This window comes from Megascapheus bottae, chromosome 18 (assembly GCF_031878675.1).
Source record: "Megascapheus bottae isolate mThoBot1 chromosome 18, mThoBot2.hap1, whole genome shotgun sequence".
In the NCBI taxonomy this organism is placed as follows: Eukaryota; Metazoa; Chordata; class Mammalia; order Rodentia; family Geomyidae; genus Megascapheus; species Megascapheus bottae.
Window position 1 is genome coordinate 42346423 of NC_143526.1, and position 25693 is coordinate 42372115.

General features: G+C 43.8%; 1 protein-coding gene across 5 annotated transcripts in view; it reads right to left on the reverse strand.

Moving 5' to 3' along the window:
* Nucleotides 1-25693, reverse strand: part of Bcas1 (brain enriched myelin associated protein 1) — a 51114-nt gene that overhangs the window by 11446 nt on the left and 13975 nt on the right. For 2 of the 5 annotated variants that reach the window (XM_090352544.1, XM_090352542.1), the window contains exons 5-8: nucleotides 16734-16889; nucleotides 15789-15833; nucleotides 12450-12587; nucleotides 7663-7875 (exon numbers count right to left, since the gene is read on the reverse strand). In XM_090352544.1, the coding sequence (XP_090208670.1) occupies nucleotides 7663-7875; nucleotides 12450-12587; nucleotides 15789-15833; nucleotides 16734-16889 (552 nt within the window). Of the gene's footprint in view, nucleotides 1-6701; nucleotides 6744-7662; nucleotides 7876-12449; nucleotides 12588-15788; nucleotides 15834-16733; nucleotides 16890-25693 lie in introns of all 5 variants that reach the window. The other 3 variants (XM_090352546.1, XM_090352543.1, XM_090352545.1) reach the window with 3 other exon arrangements.

Here is a 25693-nt window from a genome sequence, read left to right on the forward strand (position 1 = left end):
ATGCTCAGATTGGGGGCGCTGTTTTGCCCAGTCCTTGGGCAAAGACTGCCTTTACTTTGCTAAGGGCTTGTAAATATACATATCTATCTATCTATCTATCTATCTATCTATCTATCTATCTATCTATCTATCTAGATATGAAACAGAGACCGAAAATGATCTCCAAAAGCCTGAAGTATTTACTATGGCGCCTGCACAATGGGCCCTTCATTTCCTGTCTCCAGATGCCAAAGGCATCTCTGAATCTCTGTCAGTCCAAGCCCAGCTTCGTCTGTCTATCCTCAATGCTGGGGTTTATTTCCAAAACCTCAGATGACAGTGGCCATTTGCCTTTCTCTCACGGGGAATATACCATTGGTTTGCAAATACCTCTACTACCCCAAATACAGAAGAATCTGTCATCTTGTCTTATCTTTTGTTTTCAGTTCTAGGGCTTGAACTCAGGGCCTGGGAGCTCTGTCTTGAGCCTCTGCGCTCAAGGCTAGCGTTCTATGCTTGAGCCACAGTGCTAACTTGGGCTTTTTCTTGAGTAGTTGACTGAAGATAAGAATCTCATGGATGTTTCTGTCTTGGCTGGTTTTGAACCACAATCCTCAAATCTCAGCTAGGATTACAAACCAGTGCCTGACTTTGCCATCTCATCTGATCAGAAGACAGGAAGAAGCACTCAAGGCCAAAGTCAGCATGCACAGCACCCCAAAGCTTAGCCATAAAACCACAGGAGCACATTCCAGTCTCTCTTAAGATACGTTGTGACTTCTAGGATTTTTCCTTCTAGTGTGTTAGTAAGCAATGACCAGCTGGGAGAGCAAAAGAGACAGTCAGTATGGTTGCCAATGGATGTCAAATTGTGGTACCCCATGACAGGGAAGAAAGAAGGAAGAGAGAGAGAGAGAGAGAGAGGGGAAAGAAAGAGGGGGAGGGGGAGAAGGAGGGAGGAAGGAAGGAAGGACGTAAATTTCTGGATTAGCCAAATGCCCTTGTGAATCAGCTTCTGGAGACTCAGCCTGATGCTAGAAAGCCCGGACAAGCTGGACTGGTGATTGAATGTGGACAGAAAATAAGCCTCCAGCCACAGGGCGTTGGGCGTAGACAGGGATGTAGGTTGTGTGATAACACTGCTGGGGCTGGAGGCTCTGGAGCAAGCCTCTGTCCTTTCCTCCATGTTCAGTGGTACAGTATATACCCTCGAATGGAGGAGAGATCCAGCCTACACACAGAGTTCTTTGATCTCTGCCAGGCACACAGTAGACACTCCATTATTGGTAGTGGTTGTTACTTATGTTAATGTTAGACCTATTTCCTCCTTAAGCACGAATTATCCAGTCACCCATCCCATAATTCATTCTTTAGAGATGATTGTATTCATAATTACCTCCTACAGTATCTCCACGGTGGAGGCATTTGTTATATCTAACCTCAGGGAACTGTCTTCATCTTACAAAGAAAGGTGTAAATAGTTGAAGGACTTGGCCCAGGTCACAGTAGAGGGATTACTGGCATTTCAAGGAGGATGGATGCTAGCATCCAAATGGTGGACTAGTGATGAGGACATCGAGCAAGGAGGTCAAACGCAGGGGGTTCTGATGAGTCCTACAGCGTCTCTAAGCATTTGGGGGCTTCATATTGTTTGGTTCTGCAATCCTTAGTATGCTGGAATTTCATACTGTTGTTATCTCATGGTCATAAAAAAGCAGTTACAGTTTCCGGCATCATATCCTCAATGAAATGTCCTGAGGTGGAAGGAATTATTTGTTCAAGTGGGGAGGGATCGGTGGTCATAGCAAGGTATTTGCTGTAAGTGGACTTCTGGATTCTGATACTTTACTTCCGGATACATCATTTTCCTTGGTCTGAACTAGCCATATATCTTTATCTCTAGATTTATTAGTGGTGGAGAAAACAGGATTACTAGTCTAGACAAATCACCATCAAATACTTTGAGGAAGGTAAGTTGCCAACCTTGCTTACGATGAAGGGTAGAAGGATAGACGAATGGGAAACAAAACATACAGATTTCAGATGGTTCTATCTTTAGCCATCGTGATTCTATTCATTTTGGTGGTGGACCTGGGGCTTGAACTCAGGGTCTGGGCACTGTATCTGAGCTTCTACTTTTTGTTTCTTCAAGGCTAGCTCTCTATAGCCCCACCTCTGGCATTTTGGTGCTTAATTGAGATTAGAGTCTCACAGACTTTTCTTTCCTGGTCTGGGTTTGAACTATGATCCTCAGCTCTCAGTCTCCTGAGTAGTTAGGATCATCATGATTCCTTTTGTGGGTACCTAGAGGGAAAACTCCTCTCCTCATAAATGATAGGATTGAATGACTGTGATTTTGTAAACCATTATTATTTGAATGACAACGATTCCAGGGGTGCCTCTTTCCAAATGTGGAGAGGTGTCAGCAATAAATCCCAGGATATTAGTTCATTCTCTGAAACACAACTACTTCTGTAGGCAAAATACATGGGCCTGGGGAGACTTCTATTTCCTTTAAAGTCAGGCCAAGAAGCTGATGTTCAGGAGACAAGGAAAAGCCCCTGACACCAGACACGGTACCCCAGAGCAATCTGACTGGCATATATGGACATAAGAATTCAATTTTTTATTTGGCTACATTTTATTATTTCCTTCCAGGCGACAGCTTTGGAAAGCCTTTTCCTATTTAGAATACATGGTTACATCTGCACATTTTAATTTTGGGTTTGATGGCTATCATTAGGATCAGATTTTTTCCCTTACTTTTAAAATTATTTTGTACTATAGTTTAGAATGAAATCCCTCCTTGTAAATTTCAGGACGAGAGCTTAACTACGGCCGCTGTGCTTAGTGCAGGGCTCTGTTTACAGCCTTCACTGTCCCAATGTGTTTGCGCTCAAAATCTCATTGGTGCATTTGTCACTAAAGCTAGGACTTCAGAAAATGACTAGCCCAAAGACTGCCTCTACTTAAACTTCATCTACAATATAATAACACTGTTGTTTAAGGTCTTTTTTTTTTTAAAGAATTGTGTGTGCGTGTGCGCGTGCATGTGTGTGCATACACACCAGTCTGAGGAGTTAAACCATGAAACTGAGGGCCTTGAGCTCTTGCTCAAGGCTGGTGTTCTACTACTTGAGTTGTATCTCCATTTCCAGCCTTTTGCTGGCTAATTGGAAATAAGAATCCAGAAATTTTCTGGGCTGGCTTTGAACTTTGTTCCTTAGATCTTAGTCCCTTGAATAGCTAGAATTACAGGTATGAGCCACCAGCACCTTTCTAAAGTTTTAAAATTATTATTATTATTGTCATTATTATTATTATGTGCCAGTATCGAGGTTTAAACTCACAGCCTCATGTTCTTCCTTAGCCTTTTCATTCTAGGTTGTCACTCTACCACTTGAACCATAGCTCTATTTCTCTAGGATCTTATATGATTACTCTCTTTTAGGCTTATAATGACACTATTAGATTACAAAGACTGAGAGGTCTTCCTTCCATAAATGATTTCCTTCATTAGTTTCTAGTTGTCAGAGTTTGCTCTGGGGTAAGAGCCCTCCCTAACTTTAATACCATGTGACTGGATGAAGCCAATTAGAAAATCTTAGCCAACCAGCATGGCAAGTTCCTTGACACGATGGCTTAGCACTGGCAGCACTTGGTAGAGGTATTTTTTTTTTTTTACATTTAGTTCTACTCCCTTCCTGTGAGAGGATGTCGTGTGTGCCTACTGTGGGAAGGCCTGCTGTGAAGGATGGAATGTGAGTCTTCATGACCACAGCGAAGCAGATGCTTTAGGAGGGGGCAATGCGACTATGGCTTCACCCGTGACACAATCTTCTCTGCTACTGGAACTGCTCATTCTAAGAACTATGTCTTCACGCTGTGTATCAGCAAAGAAAAAAAAAAAAGGCCCTAGGAAAGAGCCACCACCAACTTAGAGCTGACTTACAGCAAGAGTGGGGCAGAAGAAGAAAGCTTGGTTATGAGACGCCACTAGAACTGGGGGCTTGCTTGTTATTGCAACATAACATGGGCTGACTACTGGAGCATGGGGCCACATTCGAGCCAAGAAAGGAGAACAAATTTCAGAGCATGTACTAAGTTGCTATTGGACAACTCTCTCCTTTATTCTGGACTGGGTTATGTGATGCTGGCTGGGAGAGGGAGCCAGCGGGAGTGGGGGTCTGAGCAAACTTTATCTGAAATGGGTTCTCCTAGTAGTGATCTGAAATAATGCATTCCTTTTTCTTTTCTATCCAGGTTGAATTTTCTTTCACATAAGAGAGAAACTTCAGAAGTATCTATTGCAGCCAGGCACATGGCTCATGCCTGTAATTCTAGCTACTCAGGAGGCTGAGACCTGAGGATCAAGGTTCAAAGCCAGCCTGGGCACAAAAGGACCTGAGACTCCTATTCCAATTAATGCCTAGAAAATGGGAAGTGGGGCGTGACTCAAAGATAGGCCTTGAGTTGAAAAACTCAGGGACAGCGCCCAGGCGGAGATCAAGCCCCATGACCCACAAAAAAAAGAAAAAGAAAAAGAAAAAAGAACTACCCATTGCTTTGGTTCTTATATATTATTGGCAAGGAAACATTGTTATAATGATAATTATTATTATTTAGATCATTGACCTAATTAATCAATCTCTAAAAATTTTTCAGATTCAAGTTGAAAGTTTCTACAATTTCTGTAGTCATGGTAAATTTTACTTGTGATAAGAAAAGAAGCATATTTAGGAAAAGCTTTGAACTTCTATGAGCTTTGAAAAAGCCACCACTAGGCATGTAATTCTAGCTCTTCAGGAGGCTGAGATCTGAGGATCAAGGTGCAAAGCCAACCCCGGGCACTAAAGTCCATGAAATTCTTCTCTCCAATTAACCACTAGAAAAAACTGGAAGTGGTGCTGTGTCTCAAGGGGTAGGGTGGTAACCCTGAACTGAAGAGCTCAGGGACAGCGCCCAGGCCCAGAATTCAAGCCCCACAACTGGAAAAAAAAAAGAAAAAAAGAAAGAAAAATCTTACTTTTCTTTACATAAACTTTGGAGAAATGTTGAAATCCATCTGACCTGGGTTTGGAAGATACAGGTGGGCTCTGCATTGATGAACAAGTTACTTTTGGAAAGTTGTCGACAAGAGAGATTTTAAAATAAACTCAACCACAAGTTCCCTGGGGAAGGCAGTCATTGAAGTATTCTTGTAATTTGGCTATCAGGATTTGGTTGTCTTGTTGAGGCTTAGAATGCCACAGGCTGTGTTGCTGGTAGCTACTAAAGGTAAAACCTTGGACTCTCTAGAAAATTCTCCAGAGTCATGAGAGGCCTGAACTTTCCTGAGCTGCTAATTTTGGTTCAAGGAAAGAAGAAGAAGAAGAAGAAGAAGAAGAAGAAGAAGAAGAAGAAGAAGAAGAAGAAGAAGAAGAAAAGAAGAAGAAGAAGAAGAGGAGGAGGAGGAGGAGGAGGAGGAAGAAGAAGAAGAAGGAGAAGAAGGAGGAGGAGGAGGAGGAGGAGGAGGAGGAGAAGAAGAAGAAGAAGAAGAAGAAGAAGAAGAAGAAGAAGAAGAAGAAGAAGAAGAGGAGGAGGAAGAAAAAGACAACGACGACGAGGAGGAAGGTTGTGGAGGAGAAAGGTGGTGGTGGTGGAGGAGGAGGAGGAGGAGGAGGAGGAAAGGAAGGGAGAGAAGGAAGGAAAGAATGGTAAACAATAACCATCACACAGATCTTAAACATTTTTCTCCTAACCATAGTCATACTACAGCCATTCAATTTTAATTTGCTCTCATGGATAACGTTTCTGAAATATGTTTGAATTTTCAACATCTGCTTGATTCCAGGAACTAAGTAAAAACAAAAAACACACCTGCCATCCATGACAAGAAAGCAAGAGACACCAGACAGATCCAAACATCTTTTGCTTTGGCAAAACAATCATGTTCTGTTTCTACCATAAGAAGGCTGTGCATTCACTTAACCTCACTTATGAAGTTCTCAAAGACTGCTTATTTCAGGGCAGATGGCTGCTGTCTTAGGCCTGAAATTCTTGAGGTCCATTTACTAACCTCCCTAGAAGATGTTTTAAAAAGATACTTTGTCTAGTGTATATATGTGGTGTCTCCTATAGTTCCATCCTTTTGGACATACTATGATTTTGTTTTAAAATTGGCCATTTCTCAAGAAGACTGAAAGCTAGCAGTGTCTGACCCTGTATTCAAGACCAGGCAGATAAAGCTCACCTCTTCTTATTGGGGGGCAGACCCAAGGAGTCAATTCTCCAGCCAGACCGGCAGTTTCAGCCTGCGTCGCTACAAGATGCTCTTGTGTTAACGCAACGACCTGCCCTGGGTACCACCCCGTGTTAGTATCACCATGGAAACAGAGATGAAAGACCATCCAAGGCAGCACAGAAGCGGGAGATGCTGCATCATTATCCCTGAAGGGTGTTCAAAGCCATTCCATGATGAGTAGACTCTTTCAGCCTCGAAATGATTCCGGATGGTAGAAGCATAAGCTGATTTTTGCGTTTATTTCGCATCGATTCAACAGGCGTGAACCGCCCCCCCCCCCCGCCCCCAGTGTCACTCCTCATTGGTCCCGAATCATGGGAAAGGGTGAAAGAGTCTACGGCAGATGAACAAATGACCCAGGAACCAGGCAAGAACCCAGAGCCCATTAGATGACCGCGCCCCGTGGTCCTGCAGAGCGCGGAGTGGCTCCGTCACTTACGTTCTCCTCTGCACCTGCGGACACCGATTCCTCCTTAACTGACTAAAAGAAAGACAAGAACAAACGTGAGGGTCCAGACGCCACAGAAGGAAACAAAACGCGAATAGCTGCAGAAGCGCACGGGGCGGTGTGGCCCAGGGAGCTGCACGCGCGTCCGCGTTCCCACGGCCGTGGTGGCCCGGCAGGTCCTGTGCGTAAAGAAGCGGAGGGAGCGGGAAGGGGGAGGCACAAAGGGGGAGGAGGCTGGCAGCGGAGGTCGCCACCCCGATCCTTTCCTCTGGGTTTCCTGCTCACTGTGAGGTGAGCACTGCTCGGTGACAGATCCAGAGACGGGTGTCCCCAAGGCAGCCCAGGGTCAGGGCGGTTCTTACAGTGACATGGTGTCTGATCACCGTGGGCTGAGCCGGAGGGAGTGGAGTCCAGAGCTGTGCCACCTCCGGTTGCCCCCGCCCCCACTGTGTGTCACACTGACACACGCTCAATAAATCTAGTAAGTACACGAGGGAGTCGCGGGCATTTGGCAACTCTGCCTTCAGATTCCGAGTTGTGAACTTTTCCCTGCGTCCATTTGACTACTAAGATCTACTGAGATCTGTCAGTAGAGTGGGTGACATGGAGATGAGGCAGAGCGGCTAGCCTCCGCCGATTCTGGCTGTCTGGGAAGAGAAGACAGAACCCCCCCAGGAGTTCATCTTGCCAGGGTGAGGAAACCATGGACAACCCACGCTCGTCAAGCATCTCAGAAGGACAACGACACCAGAACCTGTCACAAACGCCTATCAGGTAGAATGAAAAACCCTACTTTGTCCATTTCCTTTTTGTCCCATGAAACACCCTTCTATAACATGGCAGGCATTTATTTGTCCATCAGAAGCCTGACAAGAGGAGTCACGGAAAAGACGGAAAAAGGAAAGCCAGAAAGGATTTCGCAAGTCCTCAAAAGTTGACCAATCAGACTAACCTTTTTCCAAAATAGCTTTCCCAGAGGCAGTGAACTGGGTCCCGACTTCTCCTTGCCACCTTCCTTGGGTGTGTCACCGCTTGTCACAGGTGGCCCAAGACCAGGTGCATTACAGCCTTTAGGACTCTTGCCTGTCCCCTGGGTTTCCTGGGACAAGATGTTCCCTTTGTCTGATTTCAAATTGGCCGTTGGAGTGGGTGGCATTTCAGAATCCTATAGAGTTAAAACAAACAAAAAAAGCTGAAAAATTCAAAAACAATTCCACCATTTTAAAAGTGAAACGATTTAAAAAAAAATAAGTATAGGCTCGGCTGTCATGATGTTGTTAGTTTTCTTCTTCCTACTTCTTGGTATTCTCCAAATATCTACTTTGACTATGGACTTTGTGCTAAAATCTCAGGGGAGTGGGGAAGGTCAGAATATTTTCCTTCCAGAGAAAATAAAGAAGTGTTATTCCTAACGTTTATGTGAACAAGTAACTCGTCAGGGGGTGAAGATGCAGCAGAATTCTGCTCTTAGAACATAAAGTTCTTGCCAAGGCCATTGGTCTCAAGATGATTTTGATTCTGTTTCTGTCCCCCCCAAAAAAACCCCCCAAAACCCCAACAACCTTTCAAACCCAATGGACCCCAGATGCATGTGGATATCTTTTATAAACACATATTGTGTTGCTAAGCCACACTGGAAATTAGGGAAGTGTGAAGAATTGCAATAGAAGTTCTAGAACTTTTCTCTGATATTTTCCTTTAGAGATCCTTGATCTGGAAGTTGGTGAAGGGTTTTGAGTTAGAAAGGTGCCCCCAAATCCCACTTCTTCACTACTTGTCAAAGCCCTGCCTTCCTGACGAAAGCTCCTTCTAATATTCTTCATTTTTTGCATCCTCCCTGCCCTCCTCCTGCCTGGCATCTGCCTTAACTGTTCATTCTCCTCTGACAATTTCCATGTACTTTCCTAACCTCTTTCCTCTCTCCCAGAGTGGCCAGGCTGAAGTTTCATCCTAAGCCATCTGATGTCCTCAGTAAATCTGGGTGAGAAGTCTCATGCTCTGCTCCACCCCACAAAGAATCATAGTCACAATGTATGTGGATATAAGTGACTGTGAACTTTGAAAATGTTAACACCAGATTCATCTGACCTGACCTTGGTTTTCTCCTCAACACCTTCAGCTTAGGAACTTTTGCCCTGGGAACTTGTGACTCCAGCCTTTAAACTTCCTAAGGCTCTGATACCTCTTGATTAACTTCTTTGACTAAAACAGGGAAAGTATCTAGCAGTAAAAACAAAGGTGTGGACCAATTCAGACAGTTTCATACTATTACTGGTGCTGGAAAGTCTTAAAGGTCATCTGGTCTCATGCTTATATTCAGGTGAGGAAACTGAGACTTTGACCTCCCAACCCTAAAACTAAACTGACATCTGGATAACGCTGGTGCTGTCTTCCTTCTTCTCACACAGCACATTATGTCTCTAAGGGTGTTGGCTATGGATTGCATGGATTTTACCATGTAAAATGCAGAGAGAGAGAGAGAGAGAGGGAGAGAGAAAGAGAGAGAGAGAGAGAGAGAGAGAGAGAGAGAGAGAGAGAGAGAGAGAGAGAGAGAGAGAGAGAATATATATATGCCACATGGAGTCTCACCATGTTTCTATTCTCCCTCCTTCCTGGCTGGAGTTATAATTAGAGTACCAGTGGGCTTTTCATTCCCTGTCCACCCTCTTTTTCTAGCTTCCCAAAGAAATCTCCCCAAAAGTATACTGCCAGCATCAGGAAATTTAGGATTCCTTGAATTATCAAGAAGACTGCAAAAAGTCTCAGTAGAGAATTAAGAAGCAATCTCGTGATAAGGGGTACCAGATTTAGAATATGAAAATGAGAATACAGAATAACCCCCATTGAATTTGAATTTCAGGTCAGCAAAGAATAATTTTCTAGCATAAGTATTCTAAGAATTATAGGGGCCATGCTTACATCATTTCTTGCTCGTCTGACATATAAATGTAATTGGGTGTTCTGTATTCTATCTGGAGACCTTGCCTATGAGATGTTAACATGCTGGGTTTGGAGATAACTGCATGGCAAGGCACCTTACCTTTGTAAGAAAGTTGTCTTCCTTCTTTCCTGCTTTTGAGTGCAGGTCATGGGGTGGGGGGGTGTTAATAACATGCAAACATTACAATAAGATACAAACACAATGAATGCCAGGCAGAGCAGATGAGTCATAAGGGCTGAGACAGACTTTAGTTGGTTTATTGCACTGGGGAGCACTGAGTAGACAGAGGTATATTTCTGGGCATGACAAACATGTTTTAAATGAATGCCCAGCCTCACTTGTTGTCACTAAACATTAGATGACATGTGACCAAGTTTGATGTGGAGGCAGTATAGGTAATCAAGCCAAGAAACAACTAGATCTGATCAGGAAGGCTGGTGCTCGTATTTTTTTTTTATTACAATAGCCTTGATTCATTTATTAATTCCAGCCTTCTTCCCTTTTTGTAAACTAAGAAAACTCTTTTTTTTTGTAGGAAGGGAAAGAAACAAATAACTAACCAAATCAACTTCAACATTGGTAGCCATGGTGTTTTCCACATTTTCATTACATTTTTATTATTGAGTTTGTTCCAGAACCCCCTTTTTGGCCAGTTCGAATCCCATGATAAACACTTCCCACAGTTGTGCCAAGGGGCACACGTACAAGTTGCCTCATTATTTTTATTTTATTTTTGTGCTGTCTTGGGGCTTGAACTGAGGGCCTGGATGCTATCCCTGAGCTTTTGTGCTCAAAGCTAGTTTTCTACCACTTGAGCTACAGCTCCACTTCCAGTTTTTTGGTGGATAATTGGAGATAAGAATCTCATGGACCTTCCTGCCTTGGCCATCTCTGAACTGTGACCTGAGAATCTCAACCTTCTGAGTGGCCAGGATTGTAGGTGTGAGCCAGTGGTCCCTGGTTTCTGCCTCATCATTTTAGTGAGTTTAGGGTCTACCCTTGGGAACAACAGAACAATTGAAGAAGAAAATTAACTGTCCTAGGTACAGAGGTCATGCTAATGAACTAAGGAAACCCAAGCTTGTGTGGTATTGTTACCTTTCTTTAATGTATATATCTGCAGAGAAAACAACACCTCTTTCCAGGGTCCCAAGTCCCTTCTTCTGCTGATGAGCCTCAGAAGCAGAATATGAGCTAAAGATTTGGGAAAGCACTAGAAATGTTCACATTGAACTTGGGTGGCCCACTTATGAGTTGGAAGAGATATGAGAGGTATGAACATTTGTAGGTCCAAAAATGAATGACAAAAGGAAATGCAGAAGGGAGGGGCGTGGTCATCCCTTTCATAAACTTCCAAGGCTCCCTACTCAAGGCTACAAGTGGAAGTTAAACAAGATTGCTTTGGACGAGTTGCGGGGTGGGTTTATGGAGCAGTCAGTGAATTCTCTCCCAAACACTGAAGTGGCTGTAACACCACCGCTATCCATAGCTACCACGGCCTTTCCATTTCTCTATACAGAACAAGATAGTCTGTATGGAAATCGAGGGTGTCTTCATCTCATGGGTCATATACGTATAGATTCCGCCAGGAGAACTTTCTGTCAGCTTCTGTTTATATTCACAGTCCTGGGACTACAGGTTCCATCTTGGTAGAGAGAATGGTTGATGTTTTATCTTAATAAAATTTCCCAGCATGCAGAGCCAGTGAGGGGATTAAAAAAATGCCAGTCCTGGGGCTTGAATTCACGTGAGCCACAGCTCCACCGCCAGCTTTTCTGGTGGTTAATTGGAGACAAGAGTCTCACAGACTTTCCTGCTGGGCTGACTTGGGACCACTGATCCTCAGTTCTCAGCCTCCTACACAGCTAGGATCACAATCCTGAGCCGGAGCCACCAGTGCCGTGGGGGGAACCTTTTTAATCGATGGCTGCAGACAAACAATGGCTTCATTCTGCACTTCAGGACAGTAGTGTCTCCAAAAGTGACCTCATCTTGTCCTTAGTTCCCTTCCTGGGAGGAGTGAAAAACTCTGCCTTCATTCATTTGTTTGTTTTTCCCCCCTTAATCAGCCTGGCTATTATTAGGGTCAGTACAAGTTTAGTAAACACAAGAACTAGATACAACAAAGCAGAACTGTTATCTTGGGGTTAGAAGAGTAAGTATTTCCCAAAGTGCAGTCAGCATACCACAACCCAGCCAGAGACGTCAGGTCTCACAGAAATACATTACACAATAACATTCAATCGTGAAAATCTTTCCTTTTTCCAACCTGCACATCCTCTGTCCAGTAGCATGCCCCAGGGTGCTGGCTGGCTACAATATTCTCTCTTATTAGCCAACTGCTTTTTCATAAAGCCAGAGCACATTAGATCTGGAGCTCAACATAAATGGGGATGAGGATGTCATTGCTTATTAACCATATGAATGGTTATCTTTCTCATATGCAGGGAGATTTTGCTTCCCAGATTTGATGAACTATATTACATTTCTTTTTAGACAAGAGATTATGAATTTCAACATGAAACTGTAGATTAATTTATCTAAAAGTGGCCAAGCAGGTATGCAAAGGAGTGATTTGGGAAACATGAGGAGGTGAGAGCAAATTCAGAACCCTGGTCCTCAGAGATGCTCATAAAATGGGGTTTCGAGTCTGGACTTATAATAAATAACCCCATTTTAATGACTGGGCCAACCAAGGCTTAGGCCTCATGAAACACAGGCTGAGGGCCCAGAATGCCTGGTGTCTGTGGTGAAGACCAGAGTCCTTCCTCTTCCTCCAAACATATCCAGATACAGACCTTATGCCTAAAGAATTTCCTAAAGTTGAGCCCTAGCCTGGGGCTGTCCAGGTGCTTTTTCTTGCTGCCTTTACCGTGGTTCTCGGAAGTCTTCTGACCAGCTTGTCCATCACACAGGCTTTCGGCCTTGGATGCCTTCTGGGCAATGGCATTAACAGCTTAGAACTTTTTGTTTTTAAGTAAATCCATTGGCTTGCTTTCTGTTGTTGTAAAGGGTGACAATTCACTGCTGCTATTTTACACCCATCCCCTAACCACTTGTGAGTACGTTAAACAACATTTTCATGCTCAGGTTCAGGTACACATTGATTTTCAGCAGGGTGATCTAGCTAAATGACCCAGATTAATGCATCTCACCTTCCCCTCCTCCCCCATGGAATAAGCAATTCAAACCCAAACAAGTCCCCTCCCATCTCTCTTTTCTAAAGACAGTAGCAGGACATCTGAGCTCTGGCTACATGATTTAAAACATGCGAAGAAACAGTAAATTAAAAAACAAACCAAGAAGTCAGGCACAGCGGATCTTGCCTGTAATCCTAGCTACTCAGGAGGCTGGAATCTGAGGATCGAGGTTCAAAGACAGCCCGGGCACAAGAGGCCACCAGAGACTCTTTATTTCCAATTAACCACTAGAAAACTGGAAGTGGCCTTGTGGCTCAGAGGGTAGGGCGGTAGACTTGAGCTGAAGAGCTCAGGGACAACACCCAGGCCCAGAATTCAAGCCCCATGACCGACAAAACAAAGAAACAAAGAAACAGAAAATAAAAACAAGCCAAGAGGTGCTGGTGATTCACACTTAATTTCTAGCTACTTGGAAGGCAGAGAGAGATTGTTGGGATGGTAGTTTGAGGTTAGCCCAGGCAAAAATGCTCATAAGACCCCCTTTCAATGAAGAGCTAGATTCAGTAGTAGCTGTCTATAATCTTAGCTACTAGGATGTCTGATATGGGTGAATCAGGCTCAAGTATATGCCAGTGTAGGAAATAGACTCTACCTCAAAATGAGTTAAAAACCAGGACTGAAAGGGTGGCTGAGAGTCAGAGGGCCCATTTTTAGCAAGGTGAAGATAAAAATTTAAACCCCAGGTTGGTTCCATATCGACATCGACCCATTTGTTAGGAAATGGAAAGACTTAGAAAAAATCATATTAAGTGAAGTAGGCCAGACTCAAAGGAACTTAGGCTCAATGGTTTCCCTCATTTGTCATAATCAGTAGAAACCTTGGGCTCTACTAGCAGAGATCTGCAATAGAGCAAAACCTTGATACATAAGGCCATATAGTATGAAGCTAATTGAAAGGACCTCCAGGATACTGAAACAAAAGCCATATAACGAATGATTGTTGTCCTTAATGTACTATGTTATCTCTCATCTCCTTTTCTGTCCCTTGGGTATCTCATATTGTTACAGTATCTCACTTTGTTATCTGATATATTGAATTTATTGGTATTTGGTTATTTTAAAGTTGATAGGGAAGGGAGGAATACCAAGGTAGGGGATGTGGGGGGGAGGGTAATGGGGACCAAGACATGTGAAAGGGTATCAGTGTATGTGAATTAATGCACCTTCTATCTGGCAAATATCATGTAATCCTTTTATTAATTACAATAAAAAATATAAAAAAAGAAAAAAAAAGAATTTAAACCCCAGTTCTGACAAAGAAGCAAAAAAAAAAAAACCATTAAGAAGATAGCAGAACAATTCCTAATTAAGCTTCACCTTAGTAAATACAATCACCAATGGCTTTCATCCTCCAGACAATTTCCCTTGGTCCTCTGTTAGCAACCTCATGGTGACTCAATCTGTTGAGCCTAACCAAGGAAAATGGGAACCCAAACAACAAAAACAAGTGGCTCAGGTTTCCAATAGTGCAAGATTTAATTCTATTATTATTATTATTATTATTATTATTATTATTATTATTATTGTGTGTGTGTTGGTACTGAGGTTTGAACTCAGGACCTTGTACTCGTGTTTGGCTTTTCCCACGTAAGGCTGGTGCTTTACTACTTGAACCATACTTCCACTTCTGGATTTTTCCTGGTTAATTGAAAATAAGAGTCTCATCGATTTGTCTTCCCAGGTTGGCTTTGAACCTCGATCCTCAGCTCTCAGCCTCCTGAGTAGCTAGAATTACAGGCATGAGCCACCTGCATCTAGTGTCTGAGATTTTAAATGAGGCGTATAATGTGCTAATAATTTCCCAGACTTGAAGGGGTGTGTGTGTGTGTGTGAGAGAGAGAGAGACTTTTCCCAAGCACTTTAAGAACATCGGTAGGAAAATGTCAAGAAGTCAAGGTGAGAGCAGGTGGGAAGGACAAAGGCCTACATGTGGGCACCACGGGTAACAGAGTCTCAAACCCTGCATCTGAAGTCCTGGTTTCCAGCAGGCGCCTCAGCCTGCAGGGTGGCAGAGAGAGACTCCACCAGGGAGGTAGGCTTAGCAGAGGCCACATCTGGTTGGAGAAGGGTCATGGCGCTTGAGAGCTACAGAGAAGGATGTGCAGGGTCACTGAGGAGGCCACACACCATATACACTCCACCGTGCTTAGGCTGGCTGTGCTGACGACAGGGCCTCATGCAGGGTGCTTGACTCAGCCATTCATTGAATTTGACCTTAGTATCCCTGTGCTTTATATATATACACACATACATGCATATACATATAAACATACACACACATACATAAACACACACGTATAAATGCAATCATGCATACATACAAATACACATATGTATATAAGTAAACACACATATATGTATGTAAACATGTGGTACACATGTATATATATACATATATAATACACACACAAACACTTATATATTGTTGTATACATTTTTTGTGGGTGGTATGTGGTGTGTGTGTGTTTTACTAATCTTGGTGCTTGAATTCAGGGCCATGTTGCTATTTCCTAGCTTTTTTTTTGCTTAAGGTTAGTGCTATACTACTTGAATCACCGGTTCTACTTCCAGCTTTTCAGAACTTAATTGGAGATAAGAGTCTCATGGATTTTCCTACTTGGGCTGGATTAAAACTCCTCAGATCTCAGTCTCCTGAATAGCTAGGATTCAGGTATGAGCCACCATCGCCCAGCTCAAATGTATCCCTTTGTGTATCCATTTATTTGTTTATCCTTTCCACAAGTGATTTCACTTAAGTACTACTAACATAATGAAATAGTTTAAAGACAACTCAACAGCAGTATTAAATATCTAGCTATATGCACATACATATGAATGTTTATAATATAGAGCCATCACTTAAGAAATAGCCAGACAGAGAGCTAAACCCCCATTCTATGCACAAAGCCAAATATATAAGGATTTTGAGCTCCCTACCTTATCTTCTGGGTCTTGTTTTGTTTCAGCTTTGCTAGGTGAAACCTTTAAAGTTTGGAAAAAAATCAAATGTAAAAACCATAGCTCTTTGGGTTGAATTTTCTTTCATAGATGCTTAATTCTTTAGGTTGGTATAAAAGTACACCAGCAAAGAAGGAAATAAGTATTTTTAGTTCTGTATAAACCTTAGTGATCTCTGGGTAATAAAATTCAGACAATAAATATTTTATAATGGCATTCTATATATCATTATGCTATTTATATATTTATAATGCATTGTAGCTTATACAGTCAAGAGTTAAGTCCTGAAAGGCCACAGACTTGCTATCCGTTCTATTACTATTATCCCCGACACATTCTGTGGGCTTTTTGTCTTTTTATCTTTTGAGGTTAGTCTTGATATTTGCCTAGAGTCCACACTCATTTAGAGCTAGCTGATTTTACAGCCATTCATCCAGTGCTCCTTTGAGTAGCTGGAATGGACCATGCCAGGCACTGGGCTTTGCTCTGGGGTGGGGGTGAGGGGCGGTGGGGAGGTCAGAGTGAAGTAAGCAGTGTCGACGAGTTGGGCCTTCTACTAATTAGAGCACTGGACTTAGATGCAGAAGACAGAAGTGTTGGCTTTGCCTTGTGAGAGGCAAAGTTGCTTTGACAGGTTAGCAACTAGGGTAGTGTTTTCCAATAACTTGAATCACCAATGACCAGAAGCGATCCACTGGGATAGAATTTCACATGTCACAGTGTGGGCAACCACACTTCCTATCCTGGCTCCTGCTCTGAGCCCTCTCAGTGCATTCCCTTAGGAAGTGCTTTTTGTGTGGCTTAAACCACTTTAGTGGGCTATAACCCATGCCGTACAACGATATTCAGATAGGCTTTATCCTTAGAATTATCTCAACTGGCAACCAATTTATGGGATGGGGGGGAAGAAAGATGTTTACTTACCAATGTCTTAAAGAAACTCATGATGGAACTGTTTTCACCCGTCTCTCTGGTCTGGCAGCTCTCCTCCGGAATCGCCAGGCTCTCAGGCTTCCCAGAGCCAGGGCGAGTTACAGCTTCAATTCCTTGTTCTTCTGTCTCCTCGTTGTCAACTGTCTCCTGGGAGCAACACAGACTTTTCACAGTTGCAGCTTGCTGAATGTGAACCACCAAAGTCATGTTTTTGCTTCGCACCCCTTTCTCCCTCACCCCTAATTCCAGCCATACTTCTTCTGCCCACAGGGTGTGCCAGACAATGGGGGGTTTGTGAGAGCCTTCCCCTTGTCCCTTCCCCCAGTCTCTAACACATTCAGCACTTGCAGTTGCTCAGAGGACATGGAGGGGGCCTGAGGGATGCCGGCAGTGTTCTAAACAAAACCCCTTTCCCGTCCCTTCTGTAAGGAGGCTGTGGGAGGGCTGGTGTTTCCCATCTTGGCCTTCTTGACTCATGACTTGGGCCTTGAACACCTTTCCTGCTGAGGACTCTAGTTAATTCCCCATAAGCCCTCAGTAGTGATTCATCCCAACCCCACCCAACCAACCGGCTTAGTACTTTCACCTTTCTGCTCTGGGATCTGGGCGGTAGGGGATGTGACATGAAAAGAATCAGTTTTCTCCTCTAACTCGTCCAGCAGGGATGCGTGCATCCTGCTGGCTCTGCCTACCTTGCCCCAGCCATTGTCCTGGGCAGAGTTCTGGCATGTCTTCATCCCATCTACCATTCCACAACCCCATTCCTCCACCTCTTACCACCCTCTGCGGCTCTGGAATCAGGCCCAGACACAGGCTGCCCAATGCTTTACATGATGTGGTGCTTGCCAAATTCTCCCACCTCTTTCTCTCTCCCTCTCCCCCTCCCTCCCTCTTTCTCTCGAAATTACCTGCAGACACACAGAAGGGCAGAATGTTTTAGACAGCAAGCTATGGGGTTGCAAATAGCTTGTGATGAATTTAAGAAACTCAAAGAAAGCTGACCAGAAAGAACCTATTCTCTCTGCCCCAGTCCCTTGCCCTTGCCTCTTTGATTAACACTAGTCTCCACCCCTCTCTTTCCTCTAGCAGTGACTCCACAAAGTCAGGGCTTGTGTCTCTCGGGCTCACTATTCTTTCTCAAGTACCAAGCACAGAGAAACCCACAGATGTATCATTCAATTACTTAATAGACCTATAGAGACATGAAAACTTGACTATGTGGGACGGGGTTCTCTGTACCCAATTATCTTGAAATAGCATTGGTTGACAGATATCTCTTTGTTATAGCTTGTGAACCAGGTAACTTCATTACCTATTAAAACAAGTTAGATTCAATGAAATATGCACAACTAATTACAATGCTTTAAAAGCATCTAGAACACCAAAATGAGTATTCCTGTGAGGAGACTCCAGACTCTGGATCTTGGGTTTGTAGCCCACGCCCTTGGAGCGGTAAGACGATTCTTGTCTCTGACCACAAACCGTCATTGGCATGTTCAAAGTATCGTCGGCTGCCAGTCCATTCTCAGCCAACAGAAATTCTAGACGGAAGGACAAATGTTCTCCAGGAAATACTTGGAAACTCCCTTTAGGAAAGCAGGTGTTCTCCGGGCTGTATTTCATCCCTGTCACAAGTCTGTGTGTGCTTTTCCTGTCTGCTGGCTTCAAAGAGCCCACAGCCAGGAACACTAAGTGGCCTCCATTTGTCATGTTGAAAAATCACACGGCCTTATCCTAATTTGATGGTCGGTAATGGAGCCCATATGAGACTTCCTGCACCTTCTTGCAATCGCAGGGTCAGCTAGATCTCAGCTTCCTTCCTTGAAGCCGGGTCTGAGGGAGGGCAGGATGGAGGCTGCGTGCAGAACTGAATGACTCTGCTGTCTCGGCCTCACCTGTACCTGTCCTGGCTGGAGTCACAGCTTCTACTCTGTCTTCATCGTCAGCTCCGGTGCCCAGTATGGTTGAGTACAGGCAGTGTTGAAGGGAGCCAGACCCATCCCTGAGCATCTGTTAGAAACCTGAGCCACACACTTCCTGAGATCAAAGGCAAGAGGAATCTCATTTCCTCTCCTCCTCCTCAAGACTGCACGAAAAGGCTTAACTTGCCAGGTGGTCAGAGATGGTCTCCAGACGGTCACGACCATCATTAAGGGTTTGCTTTCCTTCCTCTTAGAGCAGTCAACTGTGTGAAGCCATTTGTCAGATTCAGGGGATAAAAACCGGGCTTGGTTAATTCCTGTGGATAGAATGTGGCTTCCAATTTGCTAGAGAGGAAAGGAAATTAGTCAGCAGGAAGGAACACCAAGATGAATAAAAGCATTTCCTGGAATCTCAGTATTTTCTAAGCAGTGATTTCTTTTCCTTTTTATTATTATTATTTTTTTAAATGGTAAAGCGCAGAGCCACTTCTGGAAGATAAATAAAGCTAATTACGAAAGGCTGGAAGCTGCCAGTCCCGGGAAGACTCCTCCTTCCTGTCTTCTTTGTACAGGTCCTGACGGTTACACACTGCGTTTAAGACGTTTAAGACGTATGGGTGACGTCCCAGGGAGGAACTGTCATTCAAGCTGGGAATGGCTTGGTTTGGGAATTAAAAGGGAAAGGGATGACCCCCTCCCAGGCACTGTCTAGTAACCAGGGGCTGTTTCTCGGACCACTGGACGTTGAGTCTCCACAGTGCAGTCTACTGGAGCAGCCTGGGAATTGCATGGCAGTTGTATGGGCTTTGCATTCTTTTGCCACATGGTTCAGTTCTCCCATTGAAATTTGCCTTCCCTCGGCCCGCATTGGGGTTGAAACGCAGGGTCTCCGATTCTGGAGACTAGACAGGTCCAGGCTGAGCTCCTATTTTTCAAATGGAAAAATATTCCTCTTTGGGTGCAAGCATGGAAAAGGTGGACAAACGTGAAAAAACACGAAGGGATTATTTGCCCCCAGAGACATTGGGTGTCTACTATACCACGTGCAAGCATTTTCACATGCCAGATGCTACCTCTGCGTGCTCCTGCTTTATGGTGTTCAACATAGCGAAGACACTGAACACCATCAGAGTCAAGCTCGGCGTGGCAGCACACAGCTGTCATCCCAGGAACTCAGGAGGTAGAGGCAGGAAGACCTTGAGCTTGAGGCCAGTTTTAAGTGATTAAGATTTTCTCAAGAAACAAAACATGAACAAAATAACTTCTGGTGAAGTCGTTTGCCTACCAAGCTCAGGGCCCTACCTACATCCCCAGTACTGCAAGCAAACAACGTAGAAAACAACAACAACAACAACAACAACAAAACTCCAGAAAATCCATTCCGGTGGATCTTTCAGACTTCCCAACTTTTCTCTTAGAAACAGTTTTAACATTTTCTTAAGAGGCTGGCTAAGAGAGGAAGGAGGTGGGGGAATTCATATCCCATGAAATGAGGAAGATTGAAGGGAGGGGCCGGGCTGGAAGGGATGGGGAGAAGGATGAAAGGGGTGATGACGATTAACACACATTGCACTTATGGACTGATTTGTTGAACAGTAACTCATTTGGACAGCGATTTAAAGATACTAAAAATTAAAATTAAGTCTGGGAGCATGGTCTAGTGGTAGAGTGCTCACCTAGCATGCCTGAAGCCCTGGGTTCAATTCCTTGGTACCACATACACAGAAAAAGCCAGAAGTGGTCCTGTGGCTTAAGTAGTAGAGTGCTAGTCTTGAGAAAGCCCAAAGACAGGGCTTGGGCCCTGAGTTCAAGCCTCAGGACTGGCAAAATAACCAAACAAACAAAAAACACAAACAAAAACTTAAAATTATAAAAAATCTCCCAGATAAAATTGTGCTCAATCTCTTAATAACATTTAAATACAGAGAAGGGATCATTCTAAAAAGCACACGTGCTGTAAAACTTTAGCAATCCAGGTAACAAAGTGAGAAATTTTCAGACTTTATAGAGGAATGAAATATTTTTTTAGGAGGGAAATTTAAGTTGAGTAAAACAAAGTGTCAACAATTCCACTGTTCCATTTCTCATGTCATTGTGAAAAAGAGAGACATTTTAGCTGCTTATCTAATTAAATGAAGATAGAATGAAGCACCCAGTCTGAGGACACATAGATTTATTTTCCTATTTATTCAGTTTTGAGGATCAAGCCTAGGGCCTCACACTTGCTGGGCAAAGACTGATTGACAAGTAATTGATCCCACCCCCAGTATGATGCTCTTATAGTCAATCATGGCATCATCCCTCTTCACTACTTTGGAGACCCAACTCACTGCTTGCAAAAACATCTTAGATCTCCTGGACTAAATCTAACACAAGATATTTACATGTGGGTCCTCAATGACCCATCGCTATTAACTAACAGAGGTATTGTATTAGTGAGATTAAATAAATTATCTATCCACACAGCAACAGATGGAGTTAGGAAGAGATCTATCAGATAGTGCAATCGGGAGTTGCTTCTCTTTTTTTTTTTTTTTTTTTTTTTGCCAGTCCTGGGCTTGGGCTCAGGGCTTGAGCACTGTCCTTGGACTTTCTCAAGGCTAGCACTCTACCACTTGAGCCTCAGCACCACTTCCGGCTTTTTGCTATGTATGTGGTACTGAGGAGTCAAACCCAGGTCTTCCTGCATGCTAGGCAAGCACTCTGCCACTAGGCCAAACTCCCGGCCCATTTTGTATTAATTTTTTTTCATATATTTTTTATTGTAATTAATAGAAGGGTTACATTATATTCACCAGATAGAATGTACGTTACGTCACAAACATTGATACCCTTTCTCATGTCTTGGTCCTCATTTCCCTCCCCTACCCCCGCCCCTCATCTTGTTTTCCCCCCTTCCCTATTCTGTTTCAAATAACCAAATAAGCATTTTTTCATACATTTTTGTACTAATTTTTTTTTGGGTGCCAGTCCTGGGCTTCAGCTCAGAGCCTGAGCACTGTCCTTGGACTTTCTCAAGACTAGAGCTCTACCACTTGAGCATCAGTACCACTTCTGGCTTTTTCTATATATGTGGTACGGAGGAATTGAACCTGGGTCTTTGTGCATACTAGGCAAGCACTCTACCACTAGGCCAAACTCCCCGCCCGTCAGGAGTTGCTTCTTATAAGAGCAGATGGATCTATCAACACGATTCCCAAGGCTTGTAGAAGATGGGTAATGAGTTGGCAATGAGACACTCCTATCTTGCTTTTGTTTGGGTAGCAGCCATTCTGAAGGAGCCACAAATAAGCATACCCTCGCTAATGTCACTTATGGAAAAATGGATTGACTGCTGGCAAGACATGTCAGGATAATGTTCAGAGACCTGAGGGAGATGCCATGTCCCAGGCATTCTAACAGGCACCGTCTCTAACCAACATTTGCATGAGATTAGCTGGGGAAATCAAGGCAGAGTAACCATTAAGGAAAGGGACAGGGGAGCCAGGCGAGGAGGAATTTGGAGAAGGAAGTTTGTGCCAGATTAAATTGAGATGGATCCACAGCGGGATTTGCCAGCCCCGGGGAGGTGTAGAAAGAAGAAGCCAAAACATCAGGCTGGCTTTGAGTAAAGTTCGAATCAAGTGTGTTCAGGGTGGAGAAGAGAGGAACAAATGAAAACGTCTGCATTTTTCGAGAACCAGAGCACCACATACTGTCACAACTTCCCTTAAAAGAGCCTCAGACTGGAAGTGTGGCCAAGTGGCAGAGGGCCAGCCTTCAGTGAAACAGCCAACTAAGAGCGTGAAGCATGGAGTTCAAGCCCCAGGTATAGTACACCTATGTACACACACGTACACACGTATGCACACACATACAAAGAAAGTCTGACTCTTACCAGAGGCAAGACTATCTGAATGGGTCAAGGACATCTTTCAGGCCTTGCACATGGTGTTTAAGTAACAACTATATTACTTGACTAATTTTTTAAGAAAAAAATCTATGTACACCCTGCATGCCCTGTCACAAAGATGCTTCTAGAAGGCCTAGGCTGATAACAAAAACGTAGTGTCTGCTTTTCTTTATTTTTTAACCAAAAGGTCAAATTTCCATTATATGATCATTTTGTGCACGTGTGATGAATCTTTTCAATGCTGATCTTAGAACGCTGGAAAGGGCGGGGGGGAAGCCATCCCTGCCAGCCTGTTGGTTTGGGTCAATCACAGCTCAGTGAAATCTTTCAGGCACATAATTTATCTTTTCTTTGGCCTACGGGGTAAATGCTCCATTTGTTCATGAATTCTTGCCTTGTTTTAATTATGCCATGCTCTGAATGTAGTTTTCTAAGGCACAAAAATAAGACTGTGGTTGCTATGTTTCTCTAGAATGAAGTGGCAGTTCGCGTTCTCTCTCTGTGTGTCTTTCTCCACATTCACAGTTCTGTGGCTTTGTGGTTAAAATTCCAATCTAGCTGGAAGGAGGGTCTAGTGATGGTGGGGGAAAGACTGGTGGGGATGGGGGGGGGGAGAATGTGGGGAGTGAGAGCTGACATGGCACAGTCCGGGCATAATTTACCCTAAGAATTCTGAATCGATATATTGACACCCATCTGTGCATAAAGAGGCCTTCCCTCCAAGGAAGCCATTGATAGGAAAGTTTGATGGACGTTCCCGTCTGAGGACTGCATTCTCCTAGGACCCCATAAAACAATGTGTGTCTTCCAATCACAGATGTACCTAGAGGGGTCTGAAGAGAAATTTCACACATCTGAAATCTTTTCTTTTTCCTTAACACTCCTTGCAGACTTATGTATTTGAATATTCCCAGGCTGAAAAAGAAATGGCAGTGTGATAGCATACATAAATAAATGTCTTACAAGTACCTAATGCAGAGAGGACATTCATAGTCAAAATGGAAATTTGCAGTGTCACAAAATCAGGTGCAGCCTTTCACTGGTGGCTTGTGCCTATAACCCTAGCTACTTAGGAGAAGCTGAGATTTGAAGATTGCAGTTTGAAGCCAACTTGAGAAGGAAAGTCTTTTATCTTCAGTTCACTACCCAAATACTGGAAAGTTAGTCATGGCTCAAATGATAGGATGTCAGCCTTGCATGTAAAGCTTAGGGGCAGTCCCCAGGTCCTGAGTTCAAGTCCCAGGGCAGGTATGAAGCCGAAGAAGCAGAAGAGGAGAAGGAGGAGGAAGAGGAGGAGGAGGAGGAGAAGGAGGAGAAGGAGGAGGAGAGAAAGAAGAAGAAAAAGAAGGAGGAGGAGGATGAGGAAGAGGAGAAGAGGAAGAAGGAGGAGGAGAAGGAGAAGGAGGAGGAGGAGGAGGAGGAGGAGGAGGAGGAGGAGGAGGGGAGAAAGATTCTATTTGTCTCATAAATGGTCTAATCCTTTCCTAACTGGATGGTGGCTTTGGTCTAGCAAAGAAACAAATAATTATCTATTTAGAACTCAAAATCACCATACCCAAATGTCTTTAGTGGCGTATGACCAATAGCAGAAATTCAACAAGAGTTTCTCAAGGAAATTTAGCAAGCAATTATTCGGATACTCATGCACCCTGATAACTAGTTTGTAGCACCCCGCCAGGCAAGTAGCCTTTGGGGTCCTGGCTTATAGACTGCTCCGCTAGGTATTGTGGCCAATTCTTCTGGGCTGTTCCCTCAGAAGAGTGCACGGCACTTGGCATGGCTATCTCAGGTTTATTTATTCATCACCTTCCACTGGTCAGCAAGCCCATGAGGCCAGAGACAGTGCCCTGCACCACCATGGCCCTGCGCGTGCCTGGAACTGTGTCACATCTGCTGAAAGACAGGTGCCGGGATAAATTCCAAGGCTCGCTTTCTGAATCACAACAGTGGTAATGCAATCAGCTTCAGGCACTGGTGCAGTTTGGAAAATGGACATCAGGAGGGAAAAGTTAAATTTCTAAACTGGGTCTTGAAAATCAGCTCTTGGGGGTGAAACTGATGGAAACAGGTTATAAGTGCTTGGACACACAGCCTCTGTTTCTCCCAAGTTCAGCTGTCTGCAATGTTGAGCTGATGTGGAGCAGTTACCGTGTAATTCTTCTTTCTTTTTTGCCAGTCCTGTGACTTGAACTCAGGGCCTGGGCACTGTCCTTGAGCTTTCTCAAGGCTAGCGCTCTACCACTTGAGCTACAGCAGCACTTCTAGCTTTTCCTGTGTATGTGGTACTGAGGAATTGAACCCAGGGTTTTGTGCATGCTAGGCAAGCACTCTGACACCAGGCCACACTCCCAGCCCCACAATGTAATTCTTGTCATTTAAAATCCACTTTCCTTACGAAAAGTAATATGTGTATAGTGCTAAGAGCAGCCTGTCCTCGCAAGCATTTGATTAAAGAGTTACAAACACCTTGTTAATGTCTCATGACATTATTATTAAGACAAATGTATTGGGTGATAGTTTGGAGACACAACCATGTCCTAAGGAGCTGAGTCCATCCTGTCTTTTGCCTCCTTCTAAACCTGGGGCATTTAACTTCATTCTTACAGTTCGATAAATAGTGTTACTTTAGAGTCTTCCCAAACAAGGGCACATTGCTTTCAAATACATCAACTTTTATTTCCTCTATATTGCAGGGCTTCATTTCTTGCCTAGAACACAAACAAGCTCTCCAGGCTAATGCTTCTTACTGTAAAACCCCGATAATAATAGCTGCCTTTCTTTCCCCAGGAAGCAAAACAACTGATTCAAAATATCTCCTTTAAAAAAAAAATCTAGTTTTTACAAAAGTCTTGCTCTAACTTGTTGGACACTGATTAGTATACAAAATGTTCTGTGGATGCCCCACCTGCCTCCCCTCAGTGCTAAAGAGAGCAGATCAGTCATCATGGAAACGTGACCAACCAAGTCTGTAATCATTCTCTGCAAGAGCATCTTGAGATCCCTATGTCCATTTTGTTTTCCAGTCCTGGGCTGGAGCCCAGGGCTGAGCACTGTCCTTGGGCTTTCTCAAGGCTAGAGCTCTACCACTTGAGCCTCAGCACCACTTCCAGCTCTTTCTATGTATGTGGTACCGAGGA